The following is a 20194-nucleotide window of genomic DNA, read 5'->3' as shown; positions in this document are numbered from 1 at the left end:
TCCTCCTTTCCCCTCAAAGAACAACTGCAGTAAAGGTAATGCTTCAAGTAAAGTTCCCCATACCTTCCCCTCAATCTCATCAAGACGAGCAACTTCCAGGGTTGAGAAGATAATTTTGTTTCCCGAGACAACACAAAGATGCCAGTTTTAATGGTGATTTTTCAATGTGGACACTGTTACACGAGGAAGCAAAGAGACACTGCCAGACATTTCCTTAGCTTTAACTTTTCAGTCTTATTCACATCACCCATTTTTTGTGGCTGGTAGAAGTCCCAGAAGCGATCCTCCTAATGTCTGCCCCTCCTAATTTTACATGTCTATTGTTAAAAGAAGATGCCATCTCTAATTCTGTAAACTCAAAATTTAATTCTGAATAGATTTGATTAAATTGGAATGTTGCACAAAGAGGGAGAAAGTTGACGGAAAGGACTTTTCTCCCTTTGTCTCTTTATACATAACATCTTTGAAGAGGGGAAAAACACAACCACCTCCTCCCCCCCAAGCTTCTGCACTTTAGCTGACTGTTGCGAGCGGGTTAGCAGCTCGTGGAAGAGCACAGTGGTTTAGACACATGTACGAAGAGTACAGCAGTAAGGCTGAGGCCAGTCCATAAACCAGACGTTCAAATTCAAGGAAGAGGAGTTTTCTCTAATTTGCAATACACTCTAGTTTTCCAGTCTGCTTCCCAGCCCAGGCGGTACCTTCTGATGATTTTCAGCAAGGTGGTATTTAAAAGCAGGCCAGTACAAGAGGGGCCATGGACGGGCAGCAGGACAGATGTTACATGCTGCTTTACGAGTAGCTCAGTTTTTCAACCAAATCGACAGTACAGTAAATGGCCAGAAGAAAATCGACAGGCCGGGGGAGCACCGCAAGAGCCCCCGGGGGAACGCAGGGGGCGACAAGGCTATGTTTGCCCCACGCTGAGGAAGGAGAGCGGGCGGGCTCGGAGGGTCCCGGCGGGCGGGAACCCAGAGGCTCGGGCTCTCTGCGCCTGTGCCCGTTGGGAGGCACGTTGCTGCAGGGCCGGGCCGCGCCCCAGCCCGGTTTAGCAGCGCTGCGGGGCCCTGGCAGGCGTGCGGGGAGGTTTCGCCCTTGCCGAGAGGTCGGGCGGTGGCCCGCGCTAGGGCGGCTGCGGGAGGGGCACCCGCTCCCCCGTTAGGCGGCGGCTGAAGGGGGCGGGACCCGGCTCTCACGCGGCGGGCGTCTGGCCTCAAAGGGGCGGAGCTCCGGGCACCCCGCCTGCTCTGGCCGGGTCACGGCCGGGAGCGCAGGAGGGGACGGGCCGCTGCGCTGGGACCGCTCCGCGGCACCGCCGGTGAGTCCGGGCCTCCAGACTTCCTGCGTCATGCGGCCCCTTCTCCCCCACAGCCAATAGGCGGCCGGGCCCCGGTGGCCAGGGGTTATAATCCGCGGCGCGTCATCACCCCCGCCGGCGGGGCGTCTTTCGGTCGCTGCCGTTTGGGTGCGCGGGGCGGCCGGGAGCGGGGCGCGCCGGTCTGGCAGCTCCGCGCCATCCTCCCCTGCCGCTCCTGGGCGCGCGGGACGGGGCTCCCCGGCTGCGGCCACAGAGCTGGCCAGGTGCGTGTCCACACAGCCCGGGGCCCGGGCGTGGGGCGGGCTGCGCGAGTGCCCGAGCCGGGGGGAGGGGGCTGCGCTGGGTTTCGCCCGTTGGCCGCCCACGTCCACAGAGCCGCTGTGCCCTGCTGTGGGGCGGCGTCTCCCCGCTGTGCCGCTCGTCCGGAGCCGGGCGGGGGCGGGGGGTGTGTGTGTGTGTGTGACGGGGGACGGGTCCCGTCGCGCTGGGTGGCGGATGTGCGCGGGCGCCGTGGCGCGGGGGCCGCTGTAGGGTTATTCGCGCTCCCTCCTCAAGGATGTGCGGCGGCTGCTAAGGCTGCTCGCTGGCGGCACAAACCGCCTGTGTGTGTCTCGCCTGTCTCCCTTCAATGCCGGAGAGCGGCTGCTGCTCCTCTCTCTCCGCGCTCTGCTGTGGTAACCTCTCTGCCTTGCTTTCCCTGGGCTGCGCTGGCTGCTTTGTGGATGTTGGCGGCTTCTTGTTGTGACAGGAGAATGTGTGTGTGTCCGGGGCCCAGGCGGATCGGTATGTATCTTGCCCTCCTCCTTGCTGTGTAGCTGGGGCTGGGGTCGGGTGGGAGTTAAGGAAGAGGTACACCTCCTGCAGGAGAGAAGGGCGAGCTGGCTCCTGATGGGGGCTGATACCTGAGCCGCTAAAACTCCTGCCTAATGGTTCTTCTCTCCCCAACATGCCTTCTCAATAGACCAGGCGGATCAGTTCATTTTCATGAACAGCTCTTTCTCAGTTTTGAAACTGGCATGGGGTAGGTTTCATATCGTAAGATACAGGGGTTTCTGATGTGATTAATTCATCCTCAGCACTTCATAGGGAGGAACCAGTTTTTTGTGTGTAGCACCAAAATATGGTGATTTCTAATATATTGACCAATACAAATTTTATAGTGCCTTAAAAAGTTATAACACTGTATATGCATGCTTAAATATCACATTACTATAGTGATAAGCACTGTAAAAAAAAAAATCCAGAATGTGCGGAGCTATAAACACAATGTCTACAGAATGGTATAAAACAGTTCTACGCACTATATAATGCATTTATGGTCTGAAAAGTGCTGTTTCCAGGCCATTTAAGCCCTGGGGGCTCTTTTAAGGCAGGTGTGGCTCTAGTCACTTGACAAGCTAACTAGTAATATTTCCAACTAATTTTGCCTTTGAGTTCTTCCTGTTTCTTTGTCTTGTACCAAATTTCTCACTACTTGGTTCTTAAAATACTTTGTGTGGACCACCATTAAAGTATCCTGTCTAGTCGTGGTCTGAGGCCATACTTTGTGTCAATGTTTATAGGGTTAACTGACCAGGCTTGGAGTAATTCTGTACCTTGTCAGTGAATTCAGCACATCCCTTAACTGGTAGCATAATGAGCCAGGATTTATTAAAGCTGACATTCAAAATAGGCTGCTTATGCACATGTCAGTATAGGATGTGATCTGCTGTAAAGTATACAGGGCAAGGAAAAGCTTAAGTATGTTTGCAGTTACAAAAACAAAAATGAAAAACGTGAGCCTGCCCTCTCGCTGCTTTTCTCTTTTAACTTCAGAGCTTCTCTCTGTATGTCTTCCCTATGTTGTTGGTGGCTGTGGTTTTTTTAACTGATAAAGATAAGGTTTTCACTAACTTAACCTCTGGTGGCACTGCAGAACCAATACAGCTGCAAAACATTAGTTGTATTTTTGCTTCATCATGGATCAAACAACAAAAACTCAGCAGAGTTTTCTACAGAATTGGTAGGGTGATTTGTGAAGATGAACACAATTTGACTTTGAAATTAGCAGTCATAAAATTTTGATGCAATAAACTTCTGATGAAGAACAAATACATAACACCCAATATCCACTTTTCTGACCATAAGTATACCTAAAGAACCTACTGAGACTTTTGTCTTGCTCAAAAAAAAAAAATGCTACATGAACATGACACTCAAACAATATGTATATAGAACTTTCTGCATATTTCTGTAATAGAAGGGACTATTACAGTTAGCTAGCAAAGTGGTAATGTAATGCTGTGTGTGTGTTCAAGCCTGTCCTTTTCAACCTAGGTGCCCAAGTCAAATTGGAAGCTTTCTTGGATGAATGCCATCAACTTTAACAAGTTATAAGCTTTCACTCTAATTTTAAAAATAAATAAATCAAACAACTAGACCTTATGGTCCAGATATGAATTGTGTGTAAACCAGTGCAGTGCTTTTTTATTAAGTCTACAGACAGGTGTTTCAGTAAGTCTGCTGAAGCTGGGGAAAGTTGTGGACAACAGCAGAAATGAAAACTAACCAGTTTTGTGAGTTTTCACAGCTGGTATTAGGAGCCCCATAAGGTGCAATGGAAACAGACAACAATTGAGTCAGTTTTCACTGAGGCAGATATTAAAGCTATTCACAGTGGATGAAGATCCAAAAACAGAATTAGAAAAGGAGTAGAGTATCAGAGACACCACCACCATCGCTTTCAGAGTAGCAGCTGTGTTAGTCTGTATCCGCAAAAAGAAAAGGAGGACTTGTGGCACCTTAGAGACTAACAGATACAGAAAGGTGAAGGAGGGGAAGAGTAGTGGAGACCTTCACACCCACTTATCTCATGGCAGGAGCCAAGAAAATGACAGGGAGTATTATCCCTTCTAAAGCCTGCGGGGGAGGGCAGCTTCAAGTTGATCAGACACCTATTAGCTGGGGGCTGACCTAAATGATAGAGTCCTTGAGCTGAGTCTGGGGAAAACATACTGGTAAGAATTTTAGCACCCTGCCCTTTCAAAGTAGTTGGTGGTTGGAGGCAGCCCTGGCTGCTCCACTGCACATTCACCTAGGATTGGGGTGGCAGTCTATTGTTACTAGGAAGTATAGTTTTCAGCATATTGGGTCTCTGGTAAAACTTCTGAGCCATGTGGCTGGGAGTGGGATGGGTGGGAGAGATTGAAGCTAAAAAGAGGAAGTGTGTATAAAAAGTGTGTAAAAATACAGACCCCTACAAAGGGGAACTTTTTGAGGGGAAAATGGGAGAGAAGGAAGAGGAAATGTGCTGATGACACATGAAGAAAAGGGATACCATGATCTTATAGGGAAAAGTAGAATGAAACTGTGAGAAGTAAAAGGACTGGATGAATTGTAATCACCAAATGTTATATTGGTATTTATTTGTCAGTTTATTCAACAAATACTTGGCTCATTATGTGACTACCTTTATAGCTGGGCAAATGCATTCTTTAATACCGTTGAAGTTAGTTGCATCACACAACTCTGATTAGTAACATTACTTATTATGTACTGATTTTTAATTGTATGACTTTAGCAGGGACCATGCTCTGGAGGGATGCAGTGGTGTTCAGTGCAAGTATCTTCAAGCTAGCTTCTTCCTAGGGGAGATGTTCTTGAATAATCTATTCAGTTGCTAGGTAGAATACTCTTGCTTGATTCCTTTGTAGTAGATCTCCTGTCTTAAACCTTTCTAGCAAGAAGCCACTTTCTTAATCTCGGGTGAGGATTTGAAATCTGTCATCCTGGCCTCTTGCACAAAGCTTGCAAATAAAAGCCTTAACTAAAAAAAATCCCTTTTTAGTTTATAAGTGAGAGACTAGTTTTGTAATGAGAATTTTTTTAGTAAAGAACACTGACATCTTATTCTGGACACTTTTTCCCTGAGAATAAGACATTGGAACAAACTATAGTATCTATTAATTGAAAATGTACATGCTCTCAAGTTGCTTCTACAAAACAGAAGGCCATTATTATAAGACCTAATCTGCAGGTAAAGTAACTCCTTGCTTAAAGTTGTAGTTATGTTCCTGAAAAATGTGACTTTAAGTGAAACAGTGTTAAGCGAATCCAGTTTCCCCATAAGAATTAATGTAAATAGGGGGAGTTTTTTTCACCACACACACACAGTGTAAGTTTTAAACAAACAATTTAATACTGTATACAGCAATGATTGTGAAGCTTGGTCGAGGTGGTGAATTTAGAGGGTGGAGGAGGGTGGGATATTTCCCAGGGAATGCCTTACTGCTAACCCTCAAGAGTTAACATGTTGCTAATGTAGCCTCATACTCTACAAGGTAGCACAAATTGAGGGAGGGGAGACAGCATGGCAGCAGAGAGAGACACTCTGTGTGTGGGGGAGAGAGATGTGCATTGCCCCTTTAAATATGCTGACCTCATTCTAAGTACATTGCCTTTAAAAAGATCAGGAAGTTGAGATAGCAGCTGCAGCCAGTGAGCTCTCTCCATCCTGAGCCCCCCCTGCCCCCATCCTGTCCCATCCCCACCCTGCTCTGTATGGAGAAGGGGTAAGCAGGGGGCAGGAGTAGGGGGACACCCTGACATTAGCCCCCCCTCTGCCCTTCCCCTCCCCTGCACAAAAAGCAGGAGGCTCCAGGGAGCAGCTCCAAGGCAGAGGGCAGGAGCAACACATGGCAGTGGGGGGGAAGGGACAGCTGAACTGCCAGCAATCGATAGCCTGCTGGGCGGCTGCTGCACAGGGAACTTAGGGGAGCAGGGAGCTGATATGGGGGGGGAGGCTCATTTATGCTATAATATTTGGTTTTCAGACTCTCAATTTAAGGGGCATTCCTAAACTTAATAGAACTGTCAGTGCAGATAACTTTGTGTAGGTCCCTCTAGAAGGCCTAATTTAAACAGGGGACTATGTATATACTGCCCCACAGTGTGCACCTAAGTGTTGCTCTGTAACTCCCCCATGTGGACAGTGGGCATAAACCTAAAGGTCTCGCGTTTGCACTAATGGTCTCTTCAAAGTCCAATAATAATTTTAGTAAGGAAGCTTCCAAACTAATCTAAACCGTTTAAGAATTTACTGGAAGGAGCCTCCACACTGGACAGGCTTCTGATGTAGAAAAGGCTTTAATTAATGTTCTTGAGACTTAATTATATTTCTGTAGAAACTTCAAAGAGGACTACTTAAGGTGCACTTGGGACCTTTACATTTGCACCTGCAGCATCCACATGGGTGAGTTAAAGCGCAGCAGTTTGGTGTGCAGTTCTGTTTGTGCCCCCCTTAGTCCGAATTGCAGGGCAATGTAGATGTGCCCTCAGTTTGAAGAGTTTCAGAGCTCCTCCTTGTATCTGCCAGCATTGAGGAACTCTTCTTACCTCACCACTTCTAGTTTGGAATTAGTTTTGCTCCCTCCACAGCATCCTCTGGCTCCTGTTGGCCCAGGAAGTGAGACTGGGAAATGAAAGCAGACTTCCAAAGAGTGGCTTGCTAACCTCCAATTTCTTTGAATTTATATTGGCAACCCGCCTAACCATACAAGGATGGTACTCATTTAACTTCCTACCTTATGTCTGGTAGAAAAGACCAAAATATCTAAATCAAATATTTAAGTACAGTATAGTTTATGTTGCTCCTGAACAAGATGATACACTTCTGCAAGCATTTTTTTCACACGGCCTTTCCCTCTTCCTCTTCTGTAAAAGGACTCCATGTGTGGGTGTATAATGGTATACAATTTCATCAACTTTACCATTTTCTTCACTGTCTTGAAACGCTAACTTATTTTGTTCTATAGCTAAGCTTTCTATGATACAAATCTATCTATGCTAAAGCTAACTGCTTCACTAAACCTAGTGGTGTATTGTTTTTTTTTCTCGTCCTGTCTTTCAGCAATTCCTGTCAGAAGCTCCAGACTGCCATTATTCTCTGATGCCATGCCAGCACCAACTCAACTGTTTCCATTGATTCGTAACTGTGAGATTGGCAGGATATACAATACAGTGTGCTACTGCCATCACAAACATCTTTGTTGTCTGTCACCTCATTTGGCTCACAATCATTTGAGATGTGCACCTCAGAAGAAACTTGCAACACTCTGTCCAAAAGAGAATTTTAATCAATTTATCCATGCAAGGAGCTATGTTTCCACACCACAGAGATTTTACCTCACTCCTCCACAGGTCAACAGCATTTTGAAGGCAAATGAATACAGCTTTAAAGTCCCAGAATTTGATGGCAAAAATGTAAGTTCTATTCTTGGCTTTGATAGCAACCAGTTGCCTGCTAATGCTCCAATAGAAGACAGGAGGAGTGCGGCAACATGCTTACAAACAAGAGGAATGCTTCTAGGTGTATTTGATGGCCATGCAGGCTGTGCTTGTGCTCAGGCTGTCAGCGAAAGACTCTTCTACTACATTGCTGTCTCTTTGTTACCTCACGAGACTCTACTTGAAATAGAAAATGCAGTGGAGAGTGGCCGTGCCCTGTTGCCCATCTTACAGTGGCACAAGCATCCCAATGATTATTTTAGTAAGGAAGCTTCCAAACTGTATTTCAACAGTTTAAGAACTTACTGGCAGGAGCTCATAGACCTCAACACTGGAGAGACTACTGATGTAAAGGAGGCTTTAATTAATGCTTTCAAGAGGCTTGATAATGATATTTCATTAGAAGCTCAAGTGGGAGATCCAAACTCTTTTCTCAATTACTTGGTACTGCGAGTGGCGTTTTCAGGAGCAACTGCCTGCGTGGCTCATGTAGATGGTGTTGATTTGCATGTTGCTAATACTGGTGACAGCAGGGCAATGCTTGGTGTTCAAGAAGAAGATGGATCTTGGTCTGCACTTGCTCTGTCCTATGATCATAATGCCCAGAATGAAAGTGAAATAGAACGAGTAAAAGTGGAGCACCCAAAGTCTGAAGAGAAAAGTGTTGTAAAACAAGATAGGCTGTTAGGCTTATTGATGCCTTTCAGAGCTTTTGGTGATGTGAAATTCAAATGGAGCATTGAACTTCAGAAGAGAGTGATAGAATCGGGCCCAGATCAGTTGAATGACAATGAGTATACGAAGTTTATCCCTCCTAACTATCACACTCCTCCATATCTCACAGCTGAGCCAGAGGTCATACATCACAAATTAAGGCCGCAGGATAAATTCCTGGTGTTGGCTACAGATGGCCTGTGGGAGACCATGCATAGGCAGGACGTGGTTAGAATTGTAGGAGAGTATCTCACTGGAGTTCATCACCAACAGCCAATAGCCGTTGGTGGTTATAAGGTAACTCTGGGACAGATGCATGGTCTCCTAACAGAAAGGAGAGCCAGAATCTCCTCTGTATTTGAAGATCAGAATGCAGCAACTCATCTGATACGTCATGCAGTGGGAAATAATGAGTTTGGCACTGTTGATCATGAGCGGCTGTCCAAGATGCTTAGTCTTCCAGAAGAGTTGGCTAGGATGTACAGAGATGACATTACAATTATTGTGGTGCAGTTCAACTCTCATGTTGTAGGTGCATGTCAAAATGAGGAATTCTGAATTTTAAATGGATGTACAATTTACCAAAGTTGTCAGAATGAGTAGTCTGATCAGAAGACAAAAATATACTTGGTGAGCAAACCAGAGTGTCTGCTTATTTGAATTAAAATGTGTGCAAGTACATTTCTCCCTCCATTGACCAAAGTTTTAACTGTGGAAAGTGCTATTGAACTAAGTCTTCCAAGAAGATGGCCCAACTTGGAAAGAGGGACTTGAAACAAGTTTGCACTATTGAATCAATGAATGCTGCTAGAACAATATTTTGGGTTTGGTAGTGGTAGGTGAGAGTGAGGGGATAGCTAATTCTCTATTAATCATCACACTGTTTTGACTAGTCATGAAACAAAGCCTGTTTGTAAACATATGTAAATATCTATATGGCTATCTTACTAGATAAAGATAGGAATCTTGTTGAATATCAGAACTGATAGGAATGAATTTTTGTCTGCAAAGTAGATATGGTTATTCTGCATGTATGTATGGTGTTTTGACCTTTTATATTTTTTTCTCCCTAGGGAAAGAAAGATGCTGTAAGTAGTAGGAAACTGACTTGATAAACGCTATCCTTGAGTTTTTTCCCAATTTTGCTTAGACAATGTCATTCTTCACTTAACATTCTAGGCAACTATATATGTATTTTTAACTTTCAAATGCAACTCTTTAAGCCATAATCAACCAGCTCTTAAAATAACTGGGCTAAGCATATTGGGATCTCATAGTAACTTATACAAATGCAGTTTTAAATTCCCTCATGCTGATAGTCTTCTACCCTTTTGGGGGTGGGGGGGATTTTTTGCACAACTTTAAGGGCAATAATATCTTTCTGACATCACTGAAAAATCAACTGCATAAGAAAATTCCATTATGGAAGACTTCCGCTTGCAGTATGAAACCATAACTCAGCCTTTTGCAAAATATGGAAGTATTTTCAGTCAGAACTGTGGTGCCTGTTCAAAAGGTCACATCCTTGGCAGGCAATACTACTGTCTGGTACCAAAAATCACCTTTAATCACATGATGAATTCTAATATGAACTTCTGAAGAGACTAGAAAATCACTGTTAGGTATTTGGTGGCTTAGTAAATTAGCACTTATGTTAACTTCTTCTGCTGTGGTAGTTTCAGCTGGGTCCCATGTACTGGATTACTTAAATATCAACATCGGGAAATTCACTCATGTTTTACATAGGCAGGTAAATTGAAAACATCATAATGATTTAAATAGTTTTCTCTATTAGTACACCTAACTGGCCTGCATGTTGTATGCGTAACAATAGTTGGTTTCTTGGCATTACAGCATCAATTACTGTAAATCCTTTGAAAGAACTCAATCAGTGAATGCATGTTCTCTTGCATTCACAATTTCATGATAGAAGAAAGTCTCTTAAATGGTTCTCTATTATGACTGAATTGCAAAGTTAAAAGGAGATTACATGGTATTTCAGACTAAATTTTATGCAACTGTAACTGCTGAACACGACTCTAAAGTAGGCATAGAGGCCATCATATCAAGTTTTCAGTCCCTCTTTATTTTACCTTTTTATATCTAAATAAGCATAACCTAAAACTGAGGGCTTTCTCAACTCAAATAGTATCAGTGGCCCTTTATACACTTAAATTCTTGAATTCAAAAACTTATAATTCTTGTTTTTATTGTAGAAACTTTCTTGATTACATGTATTCTCCTAGTAAGTAGTTGTGAACTTGTTTATAGAGGCCCTGGAGCAGTTATAGGTCACCATGTTCAATATCTTCTATGTTGCATTATAATTATAAACAAAAAGTCAGGAAGGTGTTTAACTCCTTTTTGGAGTTCTCCATTATAATTAACTTAGGGGAATCTTCTGAGTCAAATTCATATGATATGTGTTGTAAAAACAAAGTTTCTTGTCTTGGTCGGTCATTAAGCTACTTGAGTTTTCCAATAAACACTGTACTGCCAAGAAAGCCTGTCACAAACACTGAACTTGTTTATAGTACACACTTTTTTTTCATCTTACAAATGCTGTGCAGCCTTAACTGCCTGCAGCCTTAACAAAATATGTTGGTCTTCCCTCTCTGAGTAGAAGAAACTTGATCTTTACAGCAGAGCTTGCTTCATTTCCTCCCTTCTCCCGCTACTCCTCCTGTCCGTCCGTCCCACCCGTCCCCCCACAGCAAATTGAGGATGTTGTCTGGATGTTCATATTTTTGGAACGTGAATGACAAACTGGCCCTTTGGGGAGGAGGGAACAAACTATAATGCTGTCCTAAACAAATGTTGGTTGTTAGTCATCATTGGCTTTGTATGTTGCATATTAATGACTAAATGTCATTAGATAGGTCAGTGTGTTCTTTTGGCCTCTATTATGCTGTCTTTCATTCACTTACAAAATGTATTTAAGCTGTTACATTATTTAGACTTTGTTACACTTTTCTACTGTTTAAATATTTCAGTGTATGTATTATGTTTGTGTGGCTCTCGCTATGAGTTTGGTACAAGTCATAACTGGTTAAACCTAACACTGATCCTCTGTACAGCATTCACTTATAAGAAGCTTGTTTTCGTTCATACAAAAGATGCACATATACAGGATCAAATGAACCAGTATTTATGTATGGGCTGGAGACTTACTCAAAATGTATGCAGTGAACTGAAGCAGTATAACTACTTATTAAATGCCATGTGACATAATCTACAACAGTCTTCTAATAGACTTCAATAAAAAAATCAGTTATGCAGACATCACTGTGTATAAGGTAACATTTTGTTCTGTAACACACAAGGAACATTATTTTGCCTTTTTTCCCCTAAAAGCCTGGCTATGGGAGGAATTCTAACACATTACAGTACTGCCAGAATTGAAGCTACATTCTGTTAGGCTTTGTACAACAATGTCTAGTGAGAGAGTCCCTGCTCTGAAAATCTTATTCTAAATTGACAAAGCGTTGGGTAGGAAAATAGGAGCGATGTGATGACTTTGCCAGGGTAATACATCAAGTTACAGCCAGTTTGAGAATGCAGGTCTCAACTCACAGCATGGGGACCTGGATACTGGACTATATTGCTCTCTTTAATTCTGAGCCCAGCTACCCTGAAGCTTGTCTCTCCTGTACATATGAATATTACTGTGTATATCCTCTATTGATCTTCCTATTAATCTTCATGGATGGTTGAGGGGTGAGCCTGGGTAACACCAACTGTAAAACTCAAACTATTCTCTATTAAACTTGGGCCCTGCACCTTTTCTACTATGAATATGACATGCAATGGACCATACTCAATCTGAAATAAGGAAATGAATGTGTCTAATATGCAAAAACATCTGATGTGATGGTATAAGTCAGTTGTGTGGAACTCCCAATTTTTTTTTGCTGACGCGGGGGTGTTGCATGACCCCTCTTGTGGCTTCCCTTTGCTTCCCTGAGCAGAGAGTCATTTTTCTGCAGAGAAGTAAAGAAATCTGCGGGGGACATGAAGTCTCTGCATGCTCAGTGGCCCAGAATTCCCCCAGCAGTAGATAGTTCTATCTGACTTCAGGAATAGTTCTTCCTAACTTCTTGCCTAAATTTTGTTTATAGTTGAAGTTAAGTCAAGACCACATTTAAACTTAAGTGTCGTGGAGAGAACACTGTTGTAGAATAGTAACTGACCTTTGTTGAGGTACTCCTGCTTCCTAACTTGCCTAAAGCAATTTCACAGTACCATTGCATTTTAATGCAAATATACGCTTCCTATAGTTTGTCTTGCTGCAACCTAACCTTCAAAATGTGTGGTGTTTACTTCTAGCTATCTTGGGATAGATGACATGATCCCTAATGCATTGTGGTTAGTCCTCTAGCACTGGTACATAATAACACCACCGCTTCTGCTTCTACTGCAAAAATAAATACCTTCTAGATGGAGGTACTGAAGAAAACACACTAAATCTGTAAAAGCTGCCTTGAATAACTTTTCACAACACTTCTTCAGTAGAAGTTAAGAGTTCAACTTTACAATTTATATTTAATTCATATTCTGAAGATATATTCATGTTAAAGTGAATATAATCACTCTGTTGGCCAGGATTCCCTGAAGGAAAAGAGGAACACTAATCTTAAATTGTGACACTTGCTACTGTGTCTACTTTGATACTTAAGGTTGTGGTTTTAAGGATTTGATTGGGTTTTTTGTATTCAGTTTCTCTTAAAACAGAGGTAGGCAAACTTTTTGGCCTGAGGGCCACATCGAGGTTCCAAAACTGTATGGAGGGCCCGGTAGGGAAGGCTGTACCTCCCCAAACCCTAACCACCCCCTCCCACTTCCTGCCCCTGACTGCCGTCCCTCAGAACCCCCTACTTGTTTCCTGACCACCCGACTTGGGACCCCCTGACCCTAACCGCACCCTGGGACCCCAGCCCCGCCTTCTTCCTGACTGCCCCGACACCTATCCACACCCCCCCCCAAGCCCCTTTCAGAATGCGGCCCTGCGAACATGGGAGGAGGAACAGGGGCAGCCGCACAGCTGGAGAGAAGCGCAGTTTCTACTTCCAAGTGCCGCTTCTCTCTGGCCAGCTGCATGGCCACCCGGTGCTCCTGCGGCCCACCTGCTCCCCTGTGGCTGCAGGTGAGCCTCCCTCCCTGCTCTCTGCTGCCCCCACAGTGCAGTGCCCTCCCATGCTGAGGCTGCGAGGGAGGGGCTAGCCTCCTAGGCTGGGAGCTCGAGGGCTGGGCAGGACAGTCCTCCAGGCCGTAGTTTGCCCACCTCTGTTTTATAACAAATGTTATACCAGGAGGTACCATTTTGCAGGTATGTACCTGTACATTTCTGTGGGCTTCTCTACCTTGAGAAGTTGCGTAAGATTAATTTTAGTTTGGGGTTGTTGCTTTTTGTTTGGTTGGGTTTTTTTGAAGTGCCTTGTATCCACATACAAGCATTATTCAATCAAATTTGATGTCTTAGGTCACAGTAATTAATCCTCTTTGAAACAGGAGTAACTCTTCAGGATATAGTTCCTCTAAGGTTCATATGGACACATTTCTAACTACTCAGCTTCTATCAGGCATTCCCTGCTATCCCATAGTGCACTGCTTTATGCCTGAATCAGTTTACCTTTGTGTTTCCACCGTCAGAGGAGGAGTATCATCTTCACCAGACATTACCTCTGTTTAAATGCTGGCATGATGCAGGTATATACCCTCTTCTTCAATACAAGGTAGTGCTGAGTTAACACATTCAGTTGTATACCCAGGATAGCAGCCATGCTGCTGCCCAACCCCCAACAGTGCCTGCCTTGGCATGGATCCGTTCACAGTTCCTGGTCTTGATTTCTCTCCAGCTGGGACTGGATATGCAGCTCTCCATAGGTGGTAGAGTAAGTGGAATGCAGTCATCTACAAGATACTGTCAGAGCAAATTAAGGTGAGTGGCGCTCCCAGATCTTGTCCCAGTACCAAGTCAAAACAAAGGAGCTTCTGCAGAAGTACTTGAAGACAGGGGACAAGAGCAGGATCTCTGGTAATACTCGTATTACTTGTCCATATTATGAGCAGCTTGACTGTTTCCACCTCCCTCAAAGAGTGATGTGGTTGACAGTTGTTTTCCAGAAAGCAAATGAGACAACAGTGCAAGCACCCCAGGACAGAATTGTAAGTGTCTTTAGACCTCACATATAGTATGAGGTCTGAGCAGGAGCACAGATTTCCAGGCAACCAGGAACTGTAGGGCATGGCAGACTCCTCAGACTACAGAAGAGTCCCACATGTACAGCCACCCTGAAATACTTCAAAGGGGACCTCTGCTAGTAAGTATTACAATAAGCTGTATTACAATAAGCTGTACAGGGAGAGGGGATTTAAACTTTTCTAGTTACAGTAATAACAAAGGCCATACAGGATCAGACCAATGATCCCTCTAGCCCAGTATCCTGTCTTCTGACAGTGGCCAACACCAGGTGCTTCAGAGAGAATGAACAAAACAGGCAATTATTGAGTGATCACTTCCAGCTTCTGACAGTCTGTGTCCTTGGTTTTCCTTTTCTGCTTTTTTCCTGATTTCTCTTAGTAGCCACACCACCACTGCCTTTGTATACATCAGCCTTATCACCTGCTAAAATGTTCTCAAACTGCCAAAGCAGGAAAAAAGATGAGCGGAAAAGTTCAGGAAAGTAATGCCTGCATCAAACTAGAGGGCCACAAAGGCAGAAAGAGGGTGTCAGGAGCAATCCCAAAGGCTTGAAAGGCAGTGTATGGCCCTGGAAAGGAACATGATACAGAGACCAACAACTATGCTGTGATACCTTTTGTTACAAAGGTCAAGCACTATCCCCCATCCTTGTGCTGTCCTGCGGACTATGGTGAACATACCATTCTGTAACTTCCCTTTCAATCAATCTAATTCCAGGTGCTTCCATTGCCACTCAACCCACCTGGAGATGGAGAATCAGAACTGTTTCAAGTGCCCCACCTACAGGAGCTTGTGAGCACTGTATGCTGAGCATGCCATGGTTCCATTAGTCTTAAGTTTGCATTGTGTTCTTAGTTATTGTTAGCTAAAACCTTTCTTTTCACAACATCTGAAAAAATTCTTTATGGAACAGCTCCCTCATCAATTATGTAATATCACTCTTATGGTCTCAAGTCCTAATAAAATCAATACACAAACACCTTTCAGTCATTTCCTTGGTTACAATATATTCATTACACAGTTATGTGCTGGTCTCTGTAGGAGGAAGTGAGAGCCTGAAGCATGGGCCTGAAGCAAGGCCTGAGGCCTGAACCAAAGTCAGCAAAAGTTATGCTCGGAGCAACAGACAGGCCCTAGCAAAAGCAGATGCTTGCCTGCAAGTTAGTGTCCAGTACACGAACTCAGTACTAGTATTTCTAGTATTGCTAAAACACACTCAATATGTAAACACATTCCAGCAGGCCAATACAAGGACTCCCCAACTTAGCACACAATAAAATGGTTTGACAAAAGTGATGAGTAGAGATATTTTGTCTGAAGCATCTGGAGTAAAAGTACAAAGACAGGTGGTGAACAGGGATATTTTGTTTGAAACATCAGGATAAAAGTACATGGGTAGGTAACAAACATGTCATGAAACACTTCAGTTGTTTATCCCAGATTCTCTGTCTCAGTCTATAAATGATGGGATACCTTGCTTTAACCCTTCGTCTGAGCTGGTCTGTTGTCCTGGGCATACATGTGTTAGTGTACCTGTAACCATTGCCCCAGGGCACTAGCACCATGCTTTGTTGGCAACAAACCTTGCCAGGTGCCTTCACGATTAAACCAAGTCTTGTGGTCTTATTAATTGGGCAATTCGATCAGAGCCTGCTGTACGGGCTATCTGGCTAGAGCCAGTGCAGCACACTGAAAGAACACATGCATGCAGCCGAACGTCTAACGGCCTCAAAATAAGAGCATAATGTCTCCTTGTCCCTGCTTCTCTAAGCACTTGGGGCAATTTTCAGAGGCACTGTGTTTGGCTGTCCATAATATTCAGAAATTTTCCCCTTTATCCATTCAGGGTATAGCCAATTGTGGTGTTTAGATGCTGCTTGTAATTACTAGAACTGGGAGCACTGGCTGTTGGGAGTCTGCAAGGACAGGAAACAGGAAGGATGGGGGGGAAGTTGAGGAGGCAGAGTGAGAGCTACCGAGGGTGCAGCAGCAGCTTGGTAAAGAGGTTTTCACTTAAAAAATGAAGTTCTGTTGAAGTTTGTTAGTACCTTGCCTGGTTGCTGCAACACCAATACACTCTCGTCTCTTGTCCAGATGTCTAGTAAAAATTTTTATACACGAGGCAAACAGAGGGTAAGCTGGGTCTCCCAGAATGACAGGAGGAATCATAACTTCATTTATCTCCGTATTGGGTGGGAGAATCAAAAATTACCTTGTTCATTCCAGAAAAGAGGTTTGAGTTTCTAAAGATCCTGGCATCATGGGCCTTTCCAGATCACACCATGTTACCATTAGTGAACCTTCCACGGTGATCAACCATGCCTTGTGTCACCATAGAGACAAACCCCTTCCTATTGATAAAGACTTCAGCCTGGTATGGTGGAAAGGAAAAGCACATGGGTCCCGTCAATTGTCCCTTTTACAGTCTGGCAGTCCCTTCTCTGAAAGGTCAATCTGGGCATCACCAAGATTTATGAAGTGGCACAGTAGCACCCCTGAATAGTACTACACACCTCCATGACAACACCCATAACAGTTGACCTACCAATACCAGACTGATTAGTTACTGACCAGGAGTCAGCGGGCATGGTGAACTTCCCAGTTGTGACGGCCACCTGCTTCTCCACACTGAGGGGAAAGCTCATGTTGGTGTTCTGCCGCTGCAGCTCCAGAGTGAGCTCTGCACAAAACTCTAGGAAAGCAATCTTCCACATCCTGAAGTTATGCAACTGCTGCTGGTTAACCCAGTTCTGTAGCATTATCCTGTTCCCCCAGTCAGTGCTAGACGACTGAGCCCAGAAGTAGTACTCTACTGAGTAAAGCTACAGAAGTAACTGCTCAATTTCATCCTTCTGCTCCTCCTCCACCAGTAGTCATATTTCCATTTCATCCGAAACCCTCTGACCCAAATCCAGCCAGCTTTGTGTTTGCCAATATGTGCATCATCCTGTTTGTTCTAATGATGCCGTTATCACAATGCTCAGCAATGTGTCCTCCATGCTGCCTGACAGCAAGTCAAAATACAGATGAATTATGGAATATCAGGGGAGCAATCATGAGAGTTGATTAGTTTGTCCCCAAGTCAGAATTCCTGTAGCTTCTGGTAGGCATTCCATAATGCAATGCAATACAATGCAAGAAAATCCCAGAATGCATAGAGGCAAGTGGTGGATAATTGCTCAGAGAAGTGCAGAGCTGTGTGGACACAGTGATTAACAAACTACCTTGCAACAGTATAATAAAGCCGTGTGGGCCACACTTCAGTTGGATTAGGTAATTTGCTATATTTAGAGCAAACATACTAATCCAATTTAACATTCCCATATAGACATGGCCTAAGCTAGTGATTCTCAATCAGGGGTACTTGTACCTCTGGGGGTCCACAGAGATCTTCCAGGGGTACATCAACTCATCTAGATATTACAACAAGCTATATAAAAAGCACTAGCGAAGTCAGTACAAACTAAAATTTCATACAGATAATGGCTTATATATATTGCTTTATATACTATACACTGAAATGTAAGTACAATATTTATATCCAATTTATTTATTTTATAATATGGTAAAAATGAGAAAGTAAGCAATTTTTCAGTAACCGTGTGCTATCACACTTTGTATTTTCATATCTGATTTTGTAAGCAAGTAGTTTTTAAGTGAGGTGAAACTTGGGATATACAAGACAAATCATACTCCTGAAAGGGGTACAGTAGTCTGGAAAGATTAAGAGCCACTGCTCTAAGTGAATCTGCTCAGACATCAGGCAGTTTGTGTCCTCACTTTTGCTTTCAGGCATTTGCTAGGCAAAAACAGGAGGCCAAGCAAGGTCCATTCTAAATATCAGGCCTTTGAAGTGAAATAACATTTTCTTTTGGCAGTATTTTGCTGTTTTTTTTTTAATGTTTAAAATATTTTTTAATGTCTGGAAGACTAAGGGATCAGACTTTTTCATTATTCTTATGTTAAAGGTTAATCATATTAATGGGAATTTGAATAATCTCATTGGCTGGTACTTAACTTTTTTGGACAGTTATCTGTTCCCCCTCTTTAAAGTTTGCTTGGTTAAAGGGAAGCATACTTTGGTATGAGTTCATTCATCCTTTGAATTCTTCATTGAAGTCCATTCTTGTCTCTCACCCTTCTTTCTCTCCAGCCCTATTTTCATTTTAAAACACCCAACTAACTGCCAAGTGCTGAGCCTCCAAAGTCTGGGATCTGTGCCAGGACAGAGTCACTGCTGTCACTCTCCATGTTTTGTTTCTCATTCCATGGGTAAAGCAGGGTGTGTCTGAATTCTGTACCAGCCCCACTTCCCACAAAATCCCACTTCCCTCCTTCCTCATCTACAGGAGGGACACCTCTAGAGGTTCACCCTTAACGCAGGAAACTGGCTAGCCAATATGTTCAGGGGTAAATTATTTATTCAGCACTGACAGCATGTTTCATTGCCATGAAAACAAATAGTTATTGTCCCTCCCTGTAAGAGCTTGTACTCTAATTTTCATTATGTATGCCCATATAGTGTGAATAGCCGTTGCAACTTTTTTCCTCACTGTTGTAAAATGCTAACACTGCTAGCACTTATTACACTCTTTACTTTAACATTATCATAGCTTTTTAATTTTTCTGTTATAGAAAACTTTCCCAGTGGATGAAGTAGTATATGTTCATTTCCGACCCCCCTTCTTATCAGGTGATATGTAATTTAGAATTGTCAACATTGTCTTATTATAACAACTGCTAATCTTAACTACTGGCTTATAGCAGCCAAAGTTTGAAACTAGTTCCTGATCTCTTTAAACAATGATGAACATTACTTTTCTCTTTGGCATGCATAGATTCCTTTTTTAAAAATCTCAATTTTAAAATGTCTTTGTTTTGCATTCCATTAATGGAAAGTGGGTGATGCTGTGTGTTTTGGGCTCTTTTTAATGCTTTGTTGGTCCAGGTGCTGAAACCAGCTTCATATCAGCTGTAGCAGATACACTGTGTTATCTTCATGAACGAAACCACAGGTAGGGCAAAAATCAAAGTTCATTGGCAGAAAAGGAGAGTGAGCTTTCCATCTCAGCAGTATGACCAATATACCTCAAGCCTAAGCTCCCACTTGAGGGATATTGGTCAGACAGTGGAGTTGTCATAAATATAAAGGGAAGAGTAAACCTCTTTAAAATCCCTCCTGGCCAGAGGAAAAATCCTTTCACCTGTAAAGGGTTAAGAAGCTAAAGGTAACCTCGCTGGCACCTGACCAAAATGACCAATGAGGAGACAAGATACTTTCAAAAGCTGGGAGGAGGGAGAGAAACAAAGGGTCTGTGTCTGTCGGTATGCTGCTTTTGCCGGGGATAGAACAGGAATGGAGTCTTAGAACTTTTAGTAAGTAATCTAGCTAGGTATGTGTTAGATTATGATTTCTTTAAATGGCTGAGAAAAGAACTGTGCTGAATAGAATGACTATTCCTGTCTGTGTGTCTTTTTTGTAACTTAAGGTTTTGCCTAGAGGGATTCTCTATGTTTTGAATCTAATTACCCTGTAAGGTATCTACCATCCTGATTTTACAGAGGTGATTCCTTTACTTCTATTTACTTCTATTTCTATTAAAAGTCTTCTTGTAAGAAAACTGAATGCTTTTTCATTGTTCTCAGATCCAAGGGTTTGGGTCTGTGGTCACCTATGCAAATTGGTGAGGATTTTT

General features: G+C 43.3%; 1 protein-coding gene across 6 annotated transcripts in view; it reads left to right on the top strand.

Moving 5' to 3' along the window:
- Window positions 1-11578, top strand: part of PDP1 (pyruvate dehydrogenase phosphatase catalytic subunit 1) — a 39856-nt gene extending 28278 nt beyond the window's left edge. Inside the window, exons 1-3 of one of the 6 annotated variants that reach the window (XM_048841229.2) lie at window positions 574-1318; window positions 2067-2101; window positions 7206-11578. In XM_048841229.2, coding sequence (XP_048697186.1) covers window positions 2071-2101; window positions 7206-8854 — 1680 coding nt within the window. In that variant the 5' untranslated portion in view covers window positions 574-1318; window positions 2067-2070 and the 3' untranslated portion in view covers window positions 8855-11578. The other 5 variants (XM_048841230.2, XM_048841231.2, XM_048841232.2 and 2 more) reach the window with 5 other exon arrangements.
- The last annotated feature ends 8616 nt before the right edge of the window (window positions 11579-20194 follow it).

This window comes from Caretta caretta, chromosome 2, assembly GCF_965140235.1.
Source record: "Caretta caretta isolate rCarCar2 chromosome 2, rCarCar1.hap1, whole genome shotgun sequence".
Lineage (NCBI taxonomy): Eukaryota > Metazoa > Chordata > Testudines > Cheloniidae > Caretta > Caretta caretta.
Note: the sequence above shows the minus strand (reverse complement) of the source record. Positions and strands in the feature narration are given on the sequence as shown.